The 24383-nt window shown below is 41.4% G+C and overlaps 1 protein-coding gene across 1 annotated transcript in view; it reads right to left on the bottom strand.

Annotated features, from left to right (window-relative positions):
• opcml (opioid binding protein/cell adhesion molecule-like) overlaps positions 1-24383 on the bottom strand; it is a 234906-nt gene that overhangs the window by 102800 nt on the left and 107723 nt on the right. The window contains exon 2 of the mRNA XM_008294870.1: positions 22247-22482. Within this exon, the coding sequence (XP_008293092.1) occupies positions 22247-22482 (236 nt within the window). The remainder of the gene's footprint in view (positions 1-22246; positions 22483-24383) is intronic.

Below are 24383 nucleotides of genomic sequence, written 5' to 3'. Positions count from 1 at the left end.
GCAACAAAGACAATGGAGACATTAACAGTGTTAAATAAATTAGGTTCAGTTCGCTCTGTAATTGGCATCAGCCACGAAAGAGTTCATATCAGTCCACCACTCATCCAGAATAGATGCGTTCTTGGTTAACCTCACACACAAGGATACAGTCCTTTGGGAACCGGCATAATGAGTGTTAAGAAAACCTTGTGTTTAATAACTAAGTGCTAATTAAGACAGATTTAGTTGTTGGGTTTTTCAAAAAATCTCTTTGTGTCTATATCTCTTTTTGCTTCACTCCGTCTATTCAGTCTATTCAGATCAGAGTAGTTCAACGGCACTTGAAATACACTTTCTCTTAGATCCCGATGTAGGATCAATAAGACGCACATGTCCGTTCAATATGAATTTGCAGCCATCAGATGGGTGCCTGAGCGTAAAAACTGGAAATGAGAAAATGACCAGTTGTCACAAATCTAATAAAATCCAAAAGATTTACTCAATATGTCACATTTGTTAAACTCATATTAAACAGAAATGTAATCAATTTCACAATCATTGTTGGTTTTTTAGATTTATATCGTCTGAAGTTAAAGGCAAAAAGACCATGAACTCACTCTGCCCACTCACAACATAAATAGTCCCTTTAACATGATTTTTTACACGTAATAATTATGTCCATGCAAAGGTGGACACACCTACATGTGTTTATCTGTACTAGTTTCTAAGTGTAGAACAAAACTGAAGACATGAAAACTATGCAATAACACAACTTTATGTATGTGTGTGTATAAAATATCTGTTTTAGACTCACTGATAACGAATTGTGCACTTTTTATTCTCTACACCAGCTCCATGAGATCATCAGATGAAGCTTGTCAAACAGTCCTGGAGGAAGTGTCTCACAGACGCTGAGCACTTCTACTTGTTTACTTTTCTTCACTCTGCACTTCAACTGATCTCAAGCCATCTAAGTTGGGTTTAGGGTGGGTGATTGCCAAGGTCAGATCATCCACTCCACTCCTATTCTGGGTCCAGTAAAGACCAAGAATCAACTCTTGGTCTTTACTGCGGAGGTCCTCCAAACAGTCAGCTCCATCACAGTTTGTTGGTTTCTGAGACTAGATTTGAACAAAATTCTGGCATGACAGACCTTGACAGCTTAAATTAATGATGGATTGTCATTTTCTGTTAGTTCTTTCCATAGTATTGATTACTACAGTAGTTGAAAAAGCCTATTAGCGGTAAACCAACACTACTTCAGCTCAACCAAACTAATGGTCTTAAATGCAAAACATGAATTGCATTTTGCAGATTTTTGTTCTACTAAAGGGCTCCAAGATGGCTCGGTGGTTAGCATCGTTGCCTCGCAGCAAGACGGTTGCCGGTTCACGTCTCGGTGAGGACATCCAGGATCTTTCTGCTTGGAGTTTGCATGTTCTCCCCGTCTGTCTCTAAATGTAGCCCTGTGATAGACTGGTGACCTGTCCAGGGTGTCAACTGGGATAGGCTCCAGCCCCCTGCGACCCTAATGAGGATTGAGCCGTGTATCGATAATGGATGGATGGATGGATGGATGGATGGATGTTTTACTAAATAATTCCAACTGTGTCACTTCTTAATTCTGGTGTCAGTTTTTTGCAATTTGAAAAAAAAGAATCTGAAAGTAAGGAAAAACATGTGTCAAGCTTTTTAACTGATCACAGAATGAAGAAAAGCATCGAGCATTTCTCAATTTAATTCCCTCAAAGCTCTCAAGAGAGAATTCACCTTTACTACAATTTAATGGTTTCTGTGGGATTCGGCTCGTGTCCATTAAAATGCTCACGAGCAACTCTTTACCAGGACACATACCACTTCATCATGCTAACGGTCCACAGAAATGGCTTTCTCTGACACAGAGCGCACAGCGGAGGTCTGCTGTTACTTAATAGAGAACACAGCAGAGACTGTCATTTATTTATGTCATTGGTGACAGCTGAAATTTCATGGAGTTGCTCCATTGAGAGCCGAGTAATGACTGTGAGCTTGAACTGCTTTCACCTGAGCTATCGGTTATTATTAATTTCACTTGAACGTAGGCCCTCTCAAGCTGCGAATCAAAGAACGTGGCCAATATAAAATCACTGTGGGTGTTGTCATAGCGTTATAGATGTTTTTTCATTATTAACTGACAAAAGGAGCAGGAGCAGGATTTACCTCATTGTTCAGATTGGAAAGTCAAGACGGAATTCACGAAATAAATCAGATCTCCTTGCTGTTATAGGCAAAGCATGAGCGTTAGTCGCACAAGGATCATGGAGGAGATAGAGGGAGGTGGTGTGTGTTATGTGGTCCTGGGCACTCACACTGGGGACATTGTAGTTATAGTACAGTATATGTAGATGTCATATTTAATTATCAGTGGATTTATAGTCACAGGGTTGCCTCCTGTTCTCACTGTCCAGTCTATGTAGATTGAGCTTAGAAGGAGATAAATAATTCAACCTCTAGGTGCTCTTAGGTTTCTCATTCGTGGAGGCAATGCAGCGACTAATAAAGCAGGGCGTGTATTAGCTACAAACCGCTCGGTGCTTCAATATGTATTTATAATTCAGAATATGAATCCTTCTTACATATTTCTCTTTGCAACTTGTAGATTCCCTTGTATTTGTCTTAACCTTTTGACAGTGTTAGAAAACAGTGGCGTTAGAGTAGGTATTTTTATAATCAGAAAACATTTTCCAGTTTGTTTTTATTTCAGTTGCCAAGTGTGCTGCATGTGATGTGTAAAATTCATCCCCTTTAAACCAATCAAAAATCTATTCGAGCTTCCTTTATTCCACAAATGTTTGGCCATTCACTTACCGAACACTAAAAAAAAAAAATAATACAATGGGATCCAAAAGTCTTGTAATCATGCACTTCCCCAGCCTTCTCTGCCGCCATGCACTCCTGGAAGGATCCTCCACAGCTCCGTCGTCACAGCCATCTTGATGTCATCCACGTCTTCTAAACGGGTCCCCTTGATGACCCCCTTTGAGCTTGGGGAAGAGGAAACAATCCCATGGAACCATGTGGGGTGAGTAGGGAGGTTGCTCCATCACGGAGATGTTCTTCTCAGCCAGGAACTGTGGGATGCTCAGGACATTGTGAGCAGGCGTGTTGTCATGGTGAAGCAGCCACGACTTGTCCTGCCACAACTCTCGTCTCTTCTCGCAAACACCATAGGATCTCTTTGTAGACGAGCTGGTTGAAAACTCCTCGTATATCAGTAAACAAGCCTCTGATCAATCTGTCAAATCCATCTGAGTGATATCTGCTTGAACAGAAAGAAATGATGGAAATCTGACCGTTGTTGAGGAGTTGACGTGGTTTTGGTACCCACTGGTAAACACTCAAGTGTCTTGAGCTTTGCATAGACGGACACAAAGGACGCCTTCTGGGTTTGTCTCGCTGCATGCAAACCTACCTTCAGCAAGCACACATTCTTGTGCACCATTTCTTAACAGACCACCCTATAATGGTATTTCGTGGGAAAGTAGCGGTTGACTCTGCTAAGCCTGATGACACACATTTCTCTACAGCTGAAGCATCAAAAGATTCTGAGCCCAACAAAGTATTTGAGCCCACCATTCAACTCCCTGTAAGCTGCTGGAACCCAGACCTCACAGACCTCCGTCGGGGCCTAGACATTAACATTAAACTGCACATGGACACAACACGTTTATGGCGCTCTGATACGAGTGCAATTTCCATTATCTCTATTGCACATGCATCCAACACTGCTGCATTTTTTTTTCCCTGCACCTTTTTATTGCCCTTAAGGTAGAAATTTGACAAAAATCCCGACTATCTTTTCCACAATAAACCCAAATGTGCTTCACTTCATCCATGCTGTACATCATACATATGACAACATAGTGCACGCAGTTATGTTGTGTGGAATATACGACAAGGTTCATAAATGCTGAAGACTTTATGTTTTTCTGACTGTGCCAGAAAACGAGAGGGGAAGAGACGTGAGTGTTAGTTCACGTTCTGAGGATTAATGAACATATTGTGAGTGTATACATAAAGCACTTAAATCAAGTGAATTGTCGAGCCGGCTTATTTCCTCTTACTGTATGCTATTAGATACAGCGACTATCAGGAAGATGAAGTATGACACAAATTAGATTTGTAATTTTATTTCATCAGCAGTAAATACTGAAGTGCCTCTGGTGGTGCTGCTGTGATATTTTGTGCAGCCAAATAATGGATACGCTTGTACAAATAAACAGACAGCGATACAGTTGGATGCACACAGTTGTTTTTAAGCTTATACCATGAAGGCATTTCAGAATAGTGTGTGCAAAGTATTGGTTTCTGGTATTCATTTATTTTCATTTCAACTGGAGGCAGATCCAAGCACATTCTGCAGAATCACATTTTTGACATGAACTTTTAAAATCTGTTTGTATTGCGATGTTTTTGAATGAACTCTTTGTAGCTGGTGTTACGATGTGATGGCAGTGCGCATAGATGCAGCGCCCCCTTCAGGAGACAATGAAAGTGAACGTTTTGAGTGTCTTGTCTGTCCTAGACGTTCAAAACTTGCGGCCGGGAGACTTTGCTGGGCGTCAGGACAGTGAACGGTGCTGGAATCGCGGCGACCGGTTGTGATTTGGACAAACTACACCAACATGGAGTCCGGTTCACCATGTTCAACGAATGGCGGCGCGCATGGACGCAGCGCCCCCTTCAGGAGACAACGAGAGTGAACGTTTAGTGTCTTATGTCAGATGTTTATTCCGCAAAACTTAAATGATCCTGAAGAAACGCTCTCTCATCTTGCCTGTACTACTGTGTATGTACAGCAAAATGACAATAAACCTGATTTGATTTGATTTTGAAAATACAGACGCTGCAGCTTAACTCTAACCGTTCTGTGACTAACTCATTTATTTATTTTTACCTTCAAATGTCATGAAATTCAGCCAGCAAGGACGGGTTCTTCTGTCACTCACTAATTTCTTACAGTTTGATGTAATGGTTTTTATCTTTTCCCTGCTTCCTGGGAATGATCACCAGAAAAGGCTGCCTCAATAAAATAGTTTTTACTTGAGTTGACTGCAGCTGTTCTTCCAGCTTGTGCTGCAACAACTGTATGCGGCTGTTTTTCTGTTCTTCAGATCTCCAGCTGGGCCCTTTTTGTTCCTTCCTGCAACTCCTGCAGTAATCCATTTTCTTGTAAAAGAAGATACAGGCCCTAGTTGATTTTTTTTTTTTTTTTTTCCAGTCTGTATTTGTTGTGTCCCTGGCGATTTAGGGATTACAGAATCAAAGCTTTTGAAGAGCTTGCAAAAATGCATGATCGATTATCGGGTAAACTAACCGCAGCACATCAATACATACTAATATATAATAGTTCTTCCATTGATTAGCTTTTGGAAGCTATTTTATTAAGATGTTTTATGCAAATACACCAAATATCAGCTGTTTAAAAGTAAGAATTTGCTGTTTTTATCTGTTATCATTGGGATCATTTTATGAAACAAGAAGTGTGGGCGTGTCGCTCTGAGCTCTGACCAATCAGGAAACAATCACTGGAAACAATCGCTTATGTAAAATTAGAAATAAAGTATTAAGCACTTTTACTTTTGAAGGACATTTTCCCCATTATATTTGATTTATCTTATGGAATAATTAATACTTCAAACATCTAAATACTTCCTCCACCACTGACATCTACTCTAAGTGCAATCAAGTTGAATTTGGAGCACTGACATTGCATCCAACAGATTATTTACAGGATTCCACGTCACGTTTCTCAAAAGCAGAACCTGAATGACTGCATGTATTAACAGTCGCTATGCATTTTGAAATGTGATGCATTGATGAGCTGAAGGAACACCATTTGTTTGTTGACATGGACAGCACCACCCTTAAGTTTGCTCAATGTCTGTAATTAATGAACAGTGTTATAATAATCTAACACCTATTGGTCTTGTTAAACTAGCCTAGAATAGCTATAAGAACCAATCGAGACCACCCGATAGCTGTGGAGATACTTGTCCTGGACTGACACTGCTCGCGTTTGCTTCAGAGATACAGTATTATTATTATTGCAAAAGGCTGTGAAATAAGAGCAGTTAGCACTCTTTAAAAAGGAGAAAAAAAATAATAAAACAGCTTCATCTATGAGAGATCTGCTCAGACGGCGACCTTCGTCAACATCAACATCAGCTTAACTGCCACTTATGTTTCACATCACAGCTGACTGAAAACACGAGTGGCCAAAACCTGCCCCGCATTATCATACAGTACACCGCGGCGTACAAAAAAAGCCTTACCAACGTGTGAATCGCATGAGTCACGGCGAGCTCCTTCCTGAGAGCTCATTACATCTGCAATGCACCTAACGTCTCCCTTTGCTGGAGATGAGGCTGATATAATGGGTGCTTCTTATCCACTTTAGAATCTGAATTCACGGCACAGACTTTGGCCATCATCAGCGCAGAGTACAGTACGAGGGAGGAGAACCCACAAGCAGCTGAGATCGATATTTGGTAAGTCAATTTAAACCTCAGATAAAAACATCAGGGTTATAGTTTGTGAATCTGTTTTTTTTCCACATCGACTATATGGTGTATGGAGTTCATTTTCAGCTTGTACAAATCTGAAGTCCTGTACGTGATTCATGCCTCTGTGTGCAGCTCAAACTAAACCATGATGTACTAATGATAACTTTGTGTAAAGACCATTATCTATCAGAACCTATAGTGATGCTTGTGAACGTCAGAACCACAGGTAGCCTTTGCATCCAATGCCCTATGTCCCTATGTAGTGTAGCAGCCAGGCTATTGTGTTATTTTATCTTCTCCATATCTTACACAAAGAATACAACAAAAAAAAAAAACAACCTTTTTCTTACTGAATCTACGGCCCGCCATCTGAAATTCAGCCTACATTCTACTTGATTCATTGCTCGTCCGTAATGTGCATAAACTTGGCAGTGAACTGAAACGCCGTTGCTGTTGCAGTTATTTGTGATGACAACGCGCTCGATCGCTGACACAGGTTTAAATGAATGAGTCTGCAGTTGCTGAGATCAGCTAATGAGCAGCCAATCTGAATGCCGTTAATGACTTTAAAATCATGTCTGAACCAATCCTCGGCTGAGTGCCGTTTCTCTGGATCTGACACGCACACACACACACACACACACACACACACACAACCCAACTGTCAATCAAACCCTGACTGTATCCTCAGCAGCTGTTTCATAATGACAAAAAGCATTTTGGCAGCATTTTTCGGTGAAAAGCATTTTGTCCGATGATAGAAGAACGTACCAGTCGTGCTGATCCACTGCAAAACGTTCGACATATACATCCATAGTCTAACTGAAGGAAGCAGAAAGTAGGAAAATCACTTAATATCTAAATATTTATTTATTGTCATCTCGTGAATTTCTTGTGGATTGTAGCTATGTTAGCTGTCAAACAGGGACAGACCTTTACGTCATCATTCACATCCAAACCATGCAGGTTCTCTCCAGTTTATGCTGGATTTCATGCCTTGATATCATAAAAACAAATGTAATGACATGAATCCTAAACCTTTTTCTTCTATAGTTTTACTCCTTTTGATACGGACAGGGCATGAGGCCAGTGACTGCCTCAGACAATTGATTTTTGTTGGACAGATCAATAGTTTACTCATTTGTACTTTTTAAATCGCATTTTTAATTCATGTGTCATTAAAACTCAGGCATCTTTGTCACAAAAACCAATCATGCATTTTGGTTTTTTCAAAGATTTCTAATAGGTTTTCTGGGAATATGACAGTCTGCTGGGTTAAAAATACACATACAGTAACTAGAAAGATGTCACATTTTCTTGCTGGTATGGCCCTTTTACCTTCTTGTGAGTGATTGCTTTTGACTACAGCTGGTGACTCCTCTAAACCAGTTTAAATATGGACCCATCTGATCCACTCATTAGACTCAGTCACAAACAAAACACCACAATGAGAAAGTCTGAGGAGCTCAGCAAAGATCTGAAAAAGCAAATCATTGCCTTGAACACGTCAGAAAAGTCAGTTGGAGCCATTTCAAACCAGCTACAGATCCTAAAAACAACTCCACATACGATTGTTTGTAAGTATGAAGTGCTGCCACGATCAAGAAGATGACAAAATCTATCAACCTTAGCTGAGAGGCGATTGGTCAGGACGGTCAAGAGTCAACCACGAATCACTATAAAGCAGGTCTGCAACGAAATAGAAGCTGACAGTGTTTATTAATGCATTAACTGAAGACTTAATGCTGTGCCTGAGCACAGTGAACAGAACAACTGTGTTGAGGCCTCATGTTGTGGATGAATGCACATGCTCGTGTTTTCGATGAAGATATTGAATGTGAGAGACTTGAGAGACTCAGCTGGAGGGTAATGCTTTAGTGTGAAAACCCAGCAGAGAGGTAACCATCTGGGGTCACAGAAGCTGCCACGATAGCAACAGCACTTACTTGGTACTTTTAATAATATCTCTAAAGCAGATGTATGCGGCAACTTACTTTCAAAACAGTCTCGCAAAACACCTTTCAGCTGTTACAGTGACTCATCCCTTGTTGGTAAAGTCCAACTGGGGACTTGATAATACATCAAAGAATCACTGGTGCTATCGGATACTTTGAGAAATGAAAAAAGAATCAAACCAAATGCGTTCTGTTCTCTCTTTGAAATCAATTCAAAAAGCTCTTTATTGTTTTAGTGAAGGGCTGCACGGTGGAGCAGTGGTTAGCATTGTTGCCTCGCAGCTAGAAGATCGCCGGCGAGGACACCCGGGGTGGCGTGGGTTCTCTCCTGGTTCTCCAGCTTCCTCCCACAAGGTCCAAAAACATGTCGAGGTTAATTGGTGAGTCTAAATTGTCCGTAGGTGTGAATGTGAGTGTGCTTGGTTGTCTGTCTCTAAGTGTAGCCCTGTGATAGCCCTTAGAGATAATAGTTTCTCCAGCCCCCCTGTGACCCTAGTGAGGATTAAGCGGCGTATAGATAATGGGTGGATGGATGTTTTGAGATTGCTGGAAGACACGTTGACTCCCTCCTGTCCAATCACAAGCTGCATTATTGTATGGCAACCTATGCATAGGACCACCCCAGTGTAAATAATGTACTGCTGGTTAACAATCTTTAGAACACTACTGCAACACAAAAGCAACCTTCAGGCAGCAAAATCTATCCTGTGCTATGTAAAGACATGTTCCTACTTCTGTACCAATGTCCATATAATATGACAGTTCTGATGAAAAATATAAATACTTTAGTTTGGGTTTTAGATTTTTCACCCAATCTAAAGCCAGTAATAGGAAAAAAGATCTCAGACCACAGAGGGTTAAATCTGTCTGTGACACCTTTCAAGTTTGGTCCTGTTGGCTCCAGTGTTCTTTAACACGGAGTTCAAACCTCCAGCGCTCAGAGATTCAACATCTTTAAAACTGCAAGTGTGTTTTAATGTTTTGTTTGCATCTTCTCCATCTCTCTGTAAGGCAGAAGAGGATTAGAATGTAACTTACAGCAACCGAGGGGTCAAGTCAGAGCAGCGGATCACAACAAATTAGCAGTTGGAACCACAAAACGTCCTCCCTCGCCTTTGAAGCAACACAGTTTTACACAGAAACCCAGCATATTTTAAAACCGAAATTGGCTGTTCTGTGGCTATGATTGTTAGGGCAGTTTATCATTTAATAGCTAGACTGGATGTGTATTGCAGATATCTGTAAATGAATTCTTCCTTTGCAGACATCCACAATGTCATTCCACATTCAATATCTACCATTACCACCAGTATTAATAATGACAGCTTCAGAATTTTAGTTCCAGATATCTCCAATCCCCCTACATTTACGATATCTACCTTGTCCTTGTTTTAGATATCTTAGAATAAGTTTGAACTACTCCAAATGGTGTAGATATCTTTACGTTATTGAGCTGCAGAGCTGTAATTAGAATTCTCAGCAGACAAAATAGTGTTGCACACATCTGCCATAAACACACATGACAAACCATTTCACAACATGTCAAAAGCATTTCAGTTAATAGTCTCTAATGAACAAAGCTCTCTTTCTACTCAAACTCCTCGCGGATGAGCTCTTCCGATTTTTTAGCGATCTTATCCACCACCAGTAGCCGCCATTACTTCTACTATTAAAATCCTTTGCTAGGGGGATATCCAATGGGAAGCCTCACAGGAGCTACGTCCAACACAACAATGCAGAATAGTCTTAATGATGTTCGAGATATCTGCAACTACTATTCTTTAAACTAGCTCGACCTGGACTACGGGTACTTCTAAGTGATGTTTTGACTGGTCATAGGGGACTAAACCATCACATGTTGTCATTTAATGGTATATGTTCTGCAACTGCATGGTGCCTTTTTAACATAGCTCGGTTTTACAAGCTGTGCTAAGGCTGATGCAACATGTTTTACTGCCCCTCGGGAATTAGATTCTTGACAAGCACGGAGAGGATTGACTGTCACCGATGACGAGCTCAAAAAGACCGTCTAAAAATACGACCCTACCCGCTCCACATGCAGCACCCAAGCCATCCAAAAACCCAAGAAACTATAATACAAATATGATACAAATGCTCTACAAATACTCTAGATACTTGCAGTTTGTTTCATGTCTGTGCTGTAATCTTTTATTGCTGGGTCTGTATAGCAAAGAAGGACAGCACATTTAAATCTTGTCAAGCATATCCCTGAAGTCCTGACAATTTAACTCAACAGATACTTAAATCTATCCGACATGCCTGAATAAACAAAAATACATGCACTTAGAATTAGTTGACCAGGACATTGCTAGAAACCCTTTTCCCACCAATTTGTCTTTTCTTTTAAGGATATAACAGTCTGAAAAGCACGTAATAACCCGGTCTATGTGCTGGCCCAAATTGCTCAGGAACTAATTTCAGCTGCCTCTGTTGATTGTTATTGACTGACGTAGCCAGATCAAGATTGGCACGAGTTACTGTCTTTTTCCTAATACAGCAAATGTTGGAGGAGAAGTGTTCCTTTGCATGAATCCACGGTGTCACAACAGCGCTGAGGGATCTCTACGCAATGTGTCGATACCTTCATTATGCCCGTCAATTCCTCGACTGTCTGATTACACTTCTGATAAACTGCGTTCCTCAATCTGTCCGTCATTATCATTCGTAAAAATCTCAACAGCTCCTTCAAGTCACAATAAAATGGCAGGTTTCATTTTAAGGGCGTCGGCAAACGCTAAACGAGCGAAAGGATTAAAAAGTTAATTGATGTTCTGCTGTATTATGACTGAAAGACAAAATTAGCCATATTGATAACTCTTCATAGCAAATCACATTTGTGTCCACTGAGTTAATGATCCAGCTTCTAACAGCTACTCTGTGTTAACAGCAGACTTGCTTAAATCAAATTACCTCAATACAGTAGAAGATAATGATTTCTCCATGTGCTAAAAGGCAACGAATTAAATGCAAGTGTGCTGAGTTTAGTCAGTGTTGTACCATGTTTTTTTTTTCAGTTAAAACAGCTTTTCTGACATATTCCTGGGTATAAATTCCTGTGGAAGTTTTTTTTATTCGCAGGCAGAGGGTCAGTGCAGTTTCTGGTTCTTATAGGTATATAGCATGCTATGAGCAAAAAGGTTGGGTGCAGCTGAATACTGATCAGAGGAGTGAATCGACTCTCCTTCGAGCAACTCACAAAATCTGATATATGTGTGTCTTTTTAAACAAGCTGTGCCAGCTATTAGTGTGTGTGATGAAAATGCCTCAGCAAGTGGAGAGAGACCAGACCAGTGCCTCTGAGAAGATACATATACATATATAGCTGTGATTCGATGACCTGACGCTAAATGTAAAACCTTCTTTTATGTCAGATAGCAAGGCGGATTGTCAAGACGGAGGTCGAGATGCAAGGAGGGCTTGATGCTGGAAGGCTCATTTATTGTTGTTCATAGTTGTGATAATAACTAGTAGGGCTGGTCTGAATAACACTTTCTGGGCTGAACCCAATTAATGATGAATATTCGGCGTGGTCTGGGGGGTCGCTTCCACCCTTTGTAAATAAAATTGAATTGAATTGAACTGAATCTTAATGCACCACATAAGGAATTTTATTTCTTGGTTATTGCTTGTTGTTACTGTACGTCATTATAAAAGACAAGTGTAGCCTGTTCATAGATCTTTTTAAAACTTAAAGGCATCATCTGTATATAACATTTAGCATTAGCTCAAACATGAACGTAGCGGAATCCACTGAATCCTTGCAATAATTCTTAAACTGCTCATAACACAGGAGTCAATATTGAAACTTTTTTTTGGTATATATTTTATATTTAAACCATGTTTTGCCACCATCTTATAGTTGTATCATGCACAAACTTAAAATCAATAATTAAACAGACTGTATGTATGAAGCACAGTGATGGGAAGTACTGTTTGGAGATAATAGTTTCCCCAAACTAATCAAAAAACAGCAAGCGTTTAGCTGCATGTTAAGGTAAAACAACACATTTTAGATACAAACAGTGACAGATGAAAGGTTTTGTTAGCACTGGTAATCCTGTTCACTATAATTAAAAAATGTTCTTTGACAAACTATTTTTCAACATGATAACAAAACTAAAACTGGCTAAAATGTAATATTTCAAGATAAGAGCTGTGGCTTTTTTATTCTTCAATCTTGTCAATGAATGAAAACAAAAAAAGGCTCAAGACCGACAAATGAATGAATCACTGTTTAAAAGCACGTCTCATTCAAAGAGTTGCTGTGGAGTTACCCACTGCAGCTCACGATTCATGTTTGTAATGTTTCCTCCTGTTATTTAGTAGGCTCATCAGACCTGTTGTTCTGTCATTAATAAGATTACCCTTATATTCAGAAATGTTATGCGTCTGTCAGTGAGGTTATTTGACAATTCTTGAAGGAAACTGAACTCATCTTAAAATTTCAACAAGAATCAGATAAAAAATAAAACTTTAAAAAGCTCAAAAAAACTCTGAATGTGCATGCAGCTGCAGCTACCTACATGTTATGTTGGACGTGTGGAAACCAGCAAATCCTAGAGCATGAGGTGGAAGATCTGAATCTCTAACACAAACACCTCCACGGCCTTACAAACCCGAGGGTGCTGCACATTAAAAACATGGCTGTCGATCAGTGGGGCCAGTCTGTCCTGGCCAATGAGGAGTTGTTCTGTACTGAAAGCACAGATGTAGATTTGGTGAGTGTATGTGTGGAAACCAGCAAATGAGAGCTCCTACAGCATCAGGCAAAACGATCTGAATTCTGTCTGAATCTCCAAAATAAACGTCCCAGAGAAAGGGTGAGTGGTACGTGGAGGTGAGACCTTGTAGGTGTGGAGAAGCAGCACACAAAGCCCCCTTGGAGTGTAGGCGGGAAATCTGAATTCCACCTGTGTCTCCAGAATGAACTTTTATTCTAATTCACACGCTTGATGATCAGAGCGGGGTGCACAGCTGAAATGGAAGGAGAGAGATTCAAATTCTACCCGGAGTGAAAGTCCTGTCAGGGAGTGGAGGACGCTCAAAGTTGTTTTAGAACACAAAAGGGTTTCACTGCTACGCAAAGAGCACCAATGAAACAAAACGCAGCAAACAGTGCAGCACACACTGCCAGCCCAGATGCCAACTTTGCTTACGATCGCACTCGCAGGCGATCAGCTGTGTCCGTGGAGTTGCGTCGAGCGGATCCAGTATGACAGAAAACCACAGTCCTGTTCTCGTAACTCATCCTGGTCTCCTCCTCTGTCGGTCCTCGTGGGCGGTGATGGGGACTCGCAGAGGGTTGTTGATGTTCAGGAATTAAAAGGGTCTTGATGGCCTTTCATTTCTTCATCACTGCGTGGCTTGCAGTAAAAATGATTAAAGCGGTAATAGCTGTGTTAGTCTGCTACTGAAATGAGAAATAAAATGAATGAGCTGCTGCCCGTCAGTGGAGAGAACAGGTAGCTGAGGTGATGCTAACGCTAGGTGAGCAGGACAGACAGACAGAGAGAGAGAGAGTGGTTCAGAGTTTGGAAATTAGAATTGGATTTAGGATTTCACTGCAGAGCGAAGAGACACTGAACCCTTTCCATCAACCTCAACATACAACACATGTAAATAACATGTAACCATGGTAACCATACACAACACAAAGAGCACCTGTCAATGTGACGATCAAATATACTAAAATGAGACTAAATTGGTGCTAATGATTTTAGCTTATGTATAACTAACAAAATGGCCCATCCATCCATTATCTATACACCGCTTAATCCTCACCAGGGTCATGGGGGGCTGGAGTCTATCCCAGCTGACTCAGGGTGAAGGCAGGGAACACCTGGACAGGTCACCAGTCTATCACAGGGCTACACTTAGAGACAGACAACCAAGCACACTCACATTCACACCTACGGACAATTTAGAATCACCAATTAACCTCAACATGTTTTTGGACTGTGTGGGAGGAAGCCGGAGAACCCGGAGAGAACCCACACTGCACAGGGAGAACATGGAGACTCCACACAGAAAGATCCCAGGTGTCCCGGGACGTGAACCAGCGACCTTCTTGCTGTGAGGCAACAGTGCTAACCACTGCTCCACCTTGCCGTAAAATCTGACTAAAAACAAGACACGTTTTCTTCACAAGAGTAAAATTAATCCCCATCAGGGTCAGCTGACAAAAGTTTAGGACACAGTTTTGTCTGCCAGATTTGTTGGCTTGTAGATTTGGTTATTATTTGTGTTTCTATCATAGCTCAGTAGGATATGTGGTTAATTGGTTTCTTTTTTTGTTTTACTGTTTGTTTATTGTTATGTGTTGTCATTTTATACTTTGTTGCCTACGACCTTAATACAGTCCGTTTCTGAACAACATGGATCAAAGCTTTCTGACTTTGCTGTTAAAAATACATTTATTCTCGTAATTGTTCTGCATCTGTATTTTAGCCAGCAGGAGGAGCACACGTGCATTTCTTGTGTTTGACACTGATGAGGGGATGTGATATACGATTGGGAGTCGGCATGATGCGTTTGACTTCCTGCCCGGCTCGATCTTTCCCGTGACATGATGTCTGTCACAGACAGATAAGCGCACATTTTTTATTGAAGCGGAGGGCGAGCTGCTTGTGGGATACGTCTGACACGTGCTGCAGTGCGTCTGCTGGAATCATTGTTGAGAGTGACTCCAGCAGTCCCACTGCAGCCAGAGAGTGGTGCAGGTATCCCCGGTGGAGTCCCTCACTTAGTTTCACTTTTTCACCTTGTTGTGACACTTGACTCATACTTCAGAAGTTAAGATTAGATTTGGCTGTGTTTACAGAATAAAAAAACAAAGGAAAAAACAAACAAAAAAATGTAAACCTGTACTGTTCCTGTCATGTGCTGCCACAGAAAAAGAGAAAATGTGTCTTTGGAATAATTCATTTGTAAACGAATGAGTCCATATTGAGAACAGATTTTATGTCAGATGAGTTTTGATATTTAATTGTGACTACTAATCAATAATCTCTACTTAATTTAGCTGAAATATTATTCAATTACAAACCCACTATTAAGAATTCTAAGTGACAATATATTCAGGCATAGCATCCATCCATCCATCCATTATCTATACACCGCTTAATCCTCACTAGGGTCGTGGGGGGGCTGGAGTCTATCCCAGCTGACTGGACAGGTCACCAGTCTATCACAGGGCTACACTAAGAGACAGACAACAAAGCACACTGACATTCACACCTACAGACAATTTAGAATCACCAATTAACCTCAACATGTTTTTGGACTTTGTGGGAGGAAGCCGGAGAACCCGGAGAGAACCCACGCTGCACGGGGAGAACATGCAAACTCCATGCAGAAAGATTCTGGGTGTCCTCACCGGAACTGACGACCTTCTTGCTGTGAGGCCACAGTGCTAAACACTGCTCCACCGTGCAGCCCCAGGGATAACACACCATGCCAAATAGGAAGTTAAATGGGAAACGACACTCTCATCTGGACACAAACTTCACACTCTGTGACGTTAACTGTGGGCATGTTAATTTTCCACAGTAGCTACAATGTCTACACAGAAATATTATTTCATTTGCTCTGATACAGCCTGCAGTTGTCTGGCTCTAGACAAATAACCCAGGAGGAGCACCTCTGAAACAAATGATTGTTGGGCCATGCTGCAGGCACAGCACCTCAAAAGCCTAAGGGTGGAATACATTGGGACTTTTAACAATATGAAGCATGCATGCCTGGAGGAGAAAACCACAAAGTCCCAACCATCTCTGGCACTGCAAGGAATGGTTTTGAGAGGCATACGTCCTAAAAATGTACAGCACATTAAGTAGTGGAGAAAAACAATCTGTCAGTAATTTTTATTTTTCTCTTTTTTTTTTTTTTCATGGTGAGTTGGAGCCCGTCCCAGCGTGCAAACAGGAGGCATAGCAACATATGTTACATCTCTATCACCAGGCTACATCGACAAAATAGTCTGTGAAGAACTAAACTTCTCAACAGTTCTCTATACCAGAGAGACCTGAGAGATCTGACACTGCGAAACCCCTTTTCAGCAAATCTTGTAGATGTTTACTAAAGAGAGGTGGTCAAAGAAAAGCGGTATTGAATAGTATCAACTGGTTCATGCAGCCAAAGCAACGCTGTGATAATCTACGACTACAGGCAAAAAATGCTGGGTCCTCTAGTGGCCTGCTCTGTTTTCATCATGAAAAGCATTACAGCTCCGAGGATGAGCCAGAGACACAAACCGACTGCATCGGGTGAACACTGTGTGCACTTGCTGCGCTGAAAGTTTCAACCCAGCGTGCACTAAAGGGAGCAGGACAAGTTCAGTCATCACAAGCCAGCTGAGGTGAGAAAAAGAAAAAAAAAGAGTCTGTATCGGCCAAAGCTGTTGACTGGTGCAGCTGACAACTTGAAGGGGTTTCAACAAGTTATTTAAAGCACCGATCGTGTCGATGATGACAAGCGCTGTTACAGCACAAGTGGAGCTGTCGGAATGTACTTCCAGATAACTACATCTAGGCTTTAGAAATCTGAAGAATATTAATAGATTGCAATTACAGTATTTATGTCATAATGTCATGAAGTCCACTGCTGCTCATTTGATCTTGAAGTCAGGAGTCTAAAGCAAAGCAGGTATGCAGGACACTTTCTCCAGCTCTTTCTGAGGGGGGATCTCAGTGTGTTCCCAGAAGGCACATCCTGTATAATCCTGGTCTCTGGGGAGGGGGCCAGACAAAGAGCGATTAACAATAAACCCTTGTGGATGGAAGGAGTCACCTCGGCTGTAACGGGAAAACCAGCTCTCCTTGCTGGTGATGGTGACAAAGAATTAGCCGCCATGAGCCACTGCTCACACCACATCATGTAAAGCTGCTGCTGGAGAAACCCCAAGTATATTGGCTTTTGAAACGAACACATCTTATTACTTTTCAATATAAAGAGCCTAACTCTTCTTCGTTCAGAAATAATAATAAAAAAGAGGCTTTAAGTCAGAAGCCATTGGGACACCTCTTGTGATAGCCTTTCAGATTTTTATTCCATCACACTGAAGAAGACTGCTGCAGGTTTAGTCAAGAAAAAACTAAAAATTAGGCTTTTTGTTCATCAAACAAACAAAAGTGAAGTCCTTAGGGTTGGGGTCGGAGTGTAGCTGCCACTTGTTGTTGGTTTGGAGGCCTTCTCCACCACTTTTGTGATTGCATGCTTTATATTACACATACTATGCATTACAAAGCACTCCAAGATAGTCGTGGTATTTGGAGCTTAACTGCAGTCAGTCCACTCACTGTGTGCAGTCTCCATGGAAGCAGGTGCCCTATATTCCTGAGGGTATCAGCTGACAAGGTCACAGGGCTGATTGATGTTAGCCTCCAGAGTCCTTCTCTGTGTACAGGTTCAGCACCAATCTCCATTTCTGGGTTGCTAGAGAGGAGGAGCTCCCACGGGTACGAAAGGCTCCACGAACATCCCCTGCGGATTTCCTGATCTGTCTTTGCCATAAAGGTGGCAGTATGTATTGTTTTTATTCGTTTGTAACTCCGGGGCACGACATAAATCTGTCCCCTTTCCTACAAAACAACACAGAACTCTCCAAAAAGTTTAGCAAGCGGTAGTAATTGCATGTTAACGCTGTATTTCATCATGTCGGTTGCTGGCATTAGTGCGGTTTACCAGTGGTGGAGCTAAAAATGGTGCCAGCATGGGAACAATGCTGGTCCATGCTATTTCACTGCACGCTTCTACTCAAACACACAGCAGGGTTGCACATGTAAATATCACAAACAAAAAGTGTGCTTCTCATCGTCACTATCACTACAAATTACACTCATAAACAGAAAGCATATAGAAACACAAAGGCAACGTGGAACAATTATTATGCTAAGTCGTCCTCGCTTTGCTCATCCCCAAGTAATGTTGGAGAGGGAATAAAACCAGACCATGTCTGCACCATGGATTCATGGAGAGATCTTTTGCGTTGTAAAAAAAAAAAAAAAAGCCACTGTTCCATCTCTTCATATGAAAGCAACAATGTTTTTCCTGCCGAGGGATGCTCAGTCTCAAACCCCATTTGAAGGAGATTTTAATCCGAAACATGAGAGGAGCCGAGAAATAGATTTTACAGCTGGCTCTCACATTTGTTTGAGCAACAACTAGAATATTTACTTAAATTCTGTCTTGTTGCAGTTTTTACTCTTATTTTAAAAAGCCAACTCAGACAAGCGTACAGCACAGATACATGTATACTGTAAATTTTATATAATGATGTATAAAGACATAAATAATGCATGAACCAATATAGAAGATGAGGGACATGCAGTATAAACTGTCAGAACCACACCAATCAAACAGTCACTCCTGGGACACGAAGGGAAATTACACAGTTGTTGTCTGTCAGCTGTATGACTTAACTAGCTTTTCAGAGATTTTTGCTCATTGTAATTACCAGCTTCAACAGATGAGCTGAGAGTAATCGGATACATGATGGTGCCAATGATGTTGATAAGGTTTCTAATCAATAAATAAAAATCCATTGTTTCTGTCTAAGTCCAGCTGACTCCTAGAAGTCAAATGTAGAAAGAATCCTGGATAAATTACTAATCATGTCACTAAGATATGATTATTATTCTGAGGAATGATCTGTTTATGGTTCACTTTTTTTGAAAGATATTAAATGTTTATATGTTGAGTTTTCATATGAAAGTTGTGCTTGAAGAGAAAATGTTCGACCTGTACATGTTTTTGTAAACTTCTCCATTTGGATTTCTGTCTGCAAACTCTATTTCTCTTTCAGACTTGTGAGAGGGCTGTGACCTTTTACAGACTCTGGACAGTTTCACTATGTGGCCTATTTCTGTGAATAGTTTTTTGGATAAAGGGGAGGATGGGACCTCTGACCAATCAGCACCTTGGAAACTGTGCCACTGTGCATGACTGTGGTGTTCAGTAATCCATGTCAGAGTGGACAACTCATTGGGGAACTGCAGAGGGGCCCCTGACCCTCATTTACCGTTATTATTCCATCCATCCATCCATCCATCCATCCATCCATCCATCCATCCATTTTCTTCCACCTATCAGGGATTAAGTCCCGGTGGCTACAGATTAGACAGGTCATTCCAGATGTCCCTCTCTCCAGGAATGCTTTCCAGTTTCTCCTAAGGGATCCCAAGGAGTTCAGGCCAGATGAGATACGCATTCCTTCCAGTGAGCTTTAGGTCTACCCAGTTGGACATGTCCCAGAGAAATACCAAAGGATGGTTTACCAGAGACCCACTAATCAGGGGCCTGAACCACCTCAACTGCCTTCGTCTGATGTAAAGGAGCAGCGACTCCACTCCAAGTTCCTTCCAGATGTCCAAATTCTTGACCCTATCTCTAAGGTTGAACCCGACCACCCTATGAAGGAAATCCGTTTTGGCTGCTTGCATCCACGATGTCATTCTTTGGTCACTACCCAAAGCGTCCTGAGAAGAGGTTTGGAATGTTGACCGACTGGTAAACTAAGGGATTCTTCACCACGTTGGTCAAGTACAACGCCTACGTTCCTGTTACCGGCCGTCTGTCCATCTCATGCTCCATTTTCCTGTCACTCACGAACAACATCTCATGAATTTCCTCTCTTCAGGCAGCAACTCATCGCCAATCTATAGGGAGCAATAAGCCTGTTTCTGGCAAAGAACCAGGCGTCAGACCTGGAGGTGCTGACTCTCACATCCCACCTGCTTTTCACGAAGTTGCGAACCACCCGGGTACATATTAAAGAGCAAAGTTTGATTTAGCCAACAGAACCACGGCATTCGCAAAAAGCGGAGAAACAACTCCGAAGGTCCCAAATCAGACCACCTTGTCACCCCAGCGGCACGTGAAGATCCCATCCATGGATATCTCAAACAGGATCGTAGACGAGACTCTGGTCGACTTCAACACCCACCAGAAATGTGTTTTACTTCGCACCGAGAACACAAGCGCAGCTCTCACTTCAAAGGACTGGATGGCTCCTAAGATTGGCCCCGGTACCCCTCACTCCGGCACTACCCCCCAAACAGTCCCTCAAGGAAGTCCTGGGTCTTCTACAAGTCCATGAAACACATAACACATTAATTCTCCATGAATCCCAAATAAACATACCTTTTTGTGCCTGATCAACAGTAAAGAAAAAACAAAACAAAACTGTAGTTTACGAGTGTAGACAACTAGTAAAATGGTCTTAGGGAGTTTATGACATGTTTTCCACCCTATACTATACCTTTTGACTGTTAATCAGCTGTCAAAAAAATGCTACTGATTGGATTTTCTTTCAATTAATTAGCCAACAAATCATTTCAGCTGCAAAGTAGTAGCAGGGGAAATATGGAAGCTGACATTTATTGCAAGGGTGAGTAGGGGCCCCACAGCAAATTATCGCCCTGAGGTTAATGCGGCGATGTGACAAACCTACGAGTTTACAAGTACCAAGACGAACAAACCACCATTGTAAGTGGAGGCATTATTTTGTTATTAAAATCTAATTGTGCTAATTTAATTAAAATTCCAGTTCTAAATTGAGTTCCATTTTGTAGTAATAATCGCTCCCTTGACACGGAGAGTCGACTTGTAGTCCACCACCCCGGAAATCCTGTAAAACGCTGCCGCTCTCGTAGACGCGCTGACTGTTGGAGCAGGTGCATCCTTCCTTTGGTGTGAACTGCACAGATTTACCACCAGTGTTTTTGCTGGTATATCAAAGGACAGATTTGCATGTTCTGCAAATGTCACCGTTGCTTTTAGTTTCGAGTGTGAGCCCGCAGCACTGCAGATGGTCAGGTTATTCAAGGTCAGGAAGGAGGACAGATAACATCCATGGGAAAGTACAATTGGAGACGTGCTTCCTTGTCTGTGAGAAAATATGCTTGTCTATTGTTTGATTAAAACTACGGCCTGATGGTTCCCTGCATCAATTAAGAGTTAATGAGATATCATCATGAATTATACGATGTGAAAAATATTCACTGTTAATTATGATTTCATGAAAGTGAATATCATCGAGCTGAACCAGTTTTTGTGACTTTAACATTGATAATTCTTTCCAAAGGGAAATATATATAAATTTATTCTCAAAGAAGCAAAATAATTTTTTTTTTTTTTCTTTAGCTGATATTAAAATCTTTAACAGCGATGTCTGTGTCTACTCCGGGGTTGCCAGCAGTCTGTTTTTGATGAGATGTATTATCTTACACACGAGGTATCTGATAGAACTACTTCATCTAATTTTTAATTATGTGTCAATTTAGTGCAGCTACAGGATCTAGACCTCAAATGCAGACTCTGGGCAGCGTGCTAATTATTTGTGGAAACTAACTGTGAAGGAAATTGATTTCATCATAAAAGATAACAAAAGTCTTGGCTCTGACAGTTGATTTAGTAGGACTTGACAATGAAACCGAGCCAAGGCAGTTTTTCAACGTACTAAATCAATATCTATCAGCAATGTGAAATTAAATCGAGATTAAATCTCTGTTTCATCTCCAGGTCAGATGCTTGCTGAATTTCCATCTAATCACAAAACCCTAAAACAGAAGACGGGGAAATTTCTTATTTGATTTTAAATCTAAAAATGAAAATGAACATTAACGCCGCAAAGAAATACAACACACAGCACTGTTCCAGCACTGATCTCGTTTGACACCCTTGGGCATTTGTTGCAGCTTAATACAGTCACTGACAGGGCTGGTGGCAGCAGCAGCTGCAGCTTCTTACCTTGAACGATGAGATGTACCTTTGTGGATTTTGGTTTCTTGTTTGTGAGGATGGAGCAGACATATGGCCCCTCGTCGTGGACGTCAACATTTTGGATCTTGATGCTGTACTCTGTGACTGCTGTGTTTTCCATCAGGATGACGCGAGGGTCCAGAGACCACTTCTCACTCCCTGCAAATAGAATGGTGGTGCGATTGAGCCATGCCACTCGTGAGACTTTGCCGTCCACACTGCATCTAAAAGAAAGATATAAAAAAAAGAAAAGAGATTTTAACAGTATGTTCAAGAACCATGAAATATCAAACAAAAACACTGCTCAAAGAACATTTGAAGGGTGCTGTGAGAGGTCGAATGCTCTCTCGAAGGTCCAGTTTTGATGTGAGTAAAATGAAAGTTTACTATAAAAATACCAACTAAGAGTTTTTAGCACAATTACAATGTACAAGGTTAAAGATGCAAAGATGTAGGATTTGCTGAACGTTCTGTCCTGAAGTGCACTGGTCATTCTTTGGTATATGTTTCATTTAATAAACATCATTTTGCCTTTAGGGCTGCAAAGTGGCTCAGTGGTTAGAACTGTTGCCTCGCAGCTAGAAGGTAGCATGTTCTCCCCGTGCATGTTGAGGTTAACTGGTGATCCTAAATTGTTCGTAGGTGTGCATGTGAGTGTGCTTCGTTGTCTGTCTCTAAGTGTAGCCCTGTGATAGACTGGTGACCTGTCCAGGTGAACCTGCCTTCGCCCTAAGTCAGCTGGGATAGTCTCCAGCCCCCCGCGACCCTAGTGAGGATTAAGCGGTGTATAGATGATAGATGTATGTTTACTCTGTCTTATCTTGTGCACTGCCGCTACACTTCTCCTACAATGACACTTAAAATCTTCGACCAGTCGCCACATTAATCCCAAACCACAGTCCCGTTTGTGGTTATTGCAGCCTGATTGTTACACAAAGTGCACAATGCTTCAGTTTAAGAGGACAAATGAGGCATCTTCTGTGTTTTTTTATCAGAAGTGTTTTTGATTCTGGACAAATGAAGATTTTTAGAGAATCCATCAGTTTTTGGATTTCATGGCACCTTTTTCCTTTTCAAGCAGCTTTGACCACAGCAGCTGAAGGCTGGTGTTTTCTAAGAGAGTTTATGAGATCCTCTAGTTTCACAAGCTTAAAATTTGTTCTGAAAAACTACTTGTGTGTTTGTAGCAGCTGGGTCCAGGCAGCTGAGGTAACTTTATGAGATTTATCATCATTCCTGACTTCTATTGGGATGCTAACTGGATGTACTATGTCTTGACCGCTGTGCTGTTCAGAGTGGATGTTATCGGATATTTGCCCTGAATACATTCCAATGCTGAGTTTCTACGTTAAATGGTTTGACTGATGAATGGCACAAAAACTAGTTGCTCTTATCAGCAGCCTCAGGATCAGATTTACCTACAGAGCCGCCGTCAACAAAACTCTCTCATATCTAAACCTGTAGCCATCACGTAAATGTGATTATAAACCAAACGGACACATGTCTGTATTACTGTGTCTGAGTTAAGGCCTTTGTCACCATGAGGTCAGCATCATCCTTTATTATTGGGTTCATACAGTCATGACTCGATAATCCGACACTAAATGTAAAACCTTCTTTTATGTTGGATAGCAAGGCTGTCGGATTGTCAAGATGGAGGTCAAGATACAAGGAGGGCTTGATGCTTGTTGTTAATATTTATTGTTTATAGTTGTTATAATAACTAGTAGGGCTGGTCCCAATAAAACCTTCTAGGCTCAGTTAATGATGAATATCAGAATATTTGGCGTGGTTGGGGTGGACCACCCTGGGGACGTGCTCCAGCGGGGTGAAAGTGGCTGGAATGCACAGGCAGTACTTGGCTGCTGATGCCAGTTCAGATAGCGGTCAGACTGTTTTTACAGTGTGACTGGTGCCGCCGCCGCCGCCGCCGCCGCCGCCACTATCCATGTATACTTCCGTAAACACTGAGGGCGCTCGCTGCCTGTGACGTCATCGTGTCCTCTTCTGCACATGTGGGACACTTTTGGGTCGTATGAAGTTCACACAGCAGATCACATACAAGTCACATTTAACTGGAAATGTGAACGAACTCACAAAAAAATCAGATTTCACCAAAAAATCT

Source organism: Stegastes partitus, unplaced genomic scaffold (genome assembly GCF_000690725.1).
Source record: "Stegastes partitus isolate 25-593 unplaced genomic scaffold, Stegastes_partitus-1.0.2 Scaffold1002, whole genome shotgun sequence".
Lineage (NCBI taxonomy): Eukaryota > Metazoa > Chordata > Actinopteri > Pomacentridae > Stegastes > Stegastes partitus.
This window is presented reverse-complemented; position numbering and strand designations above follow the sequence as displayed.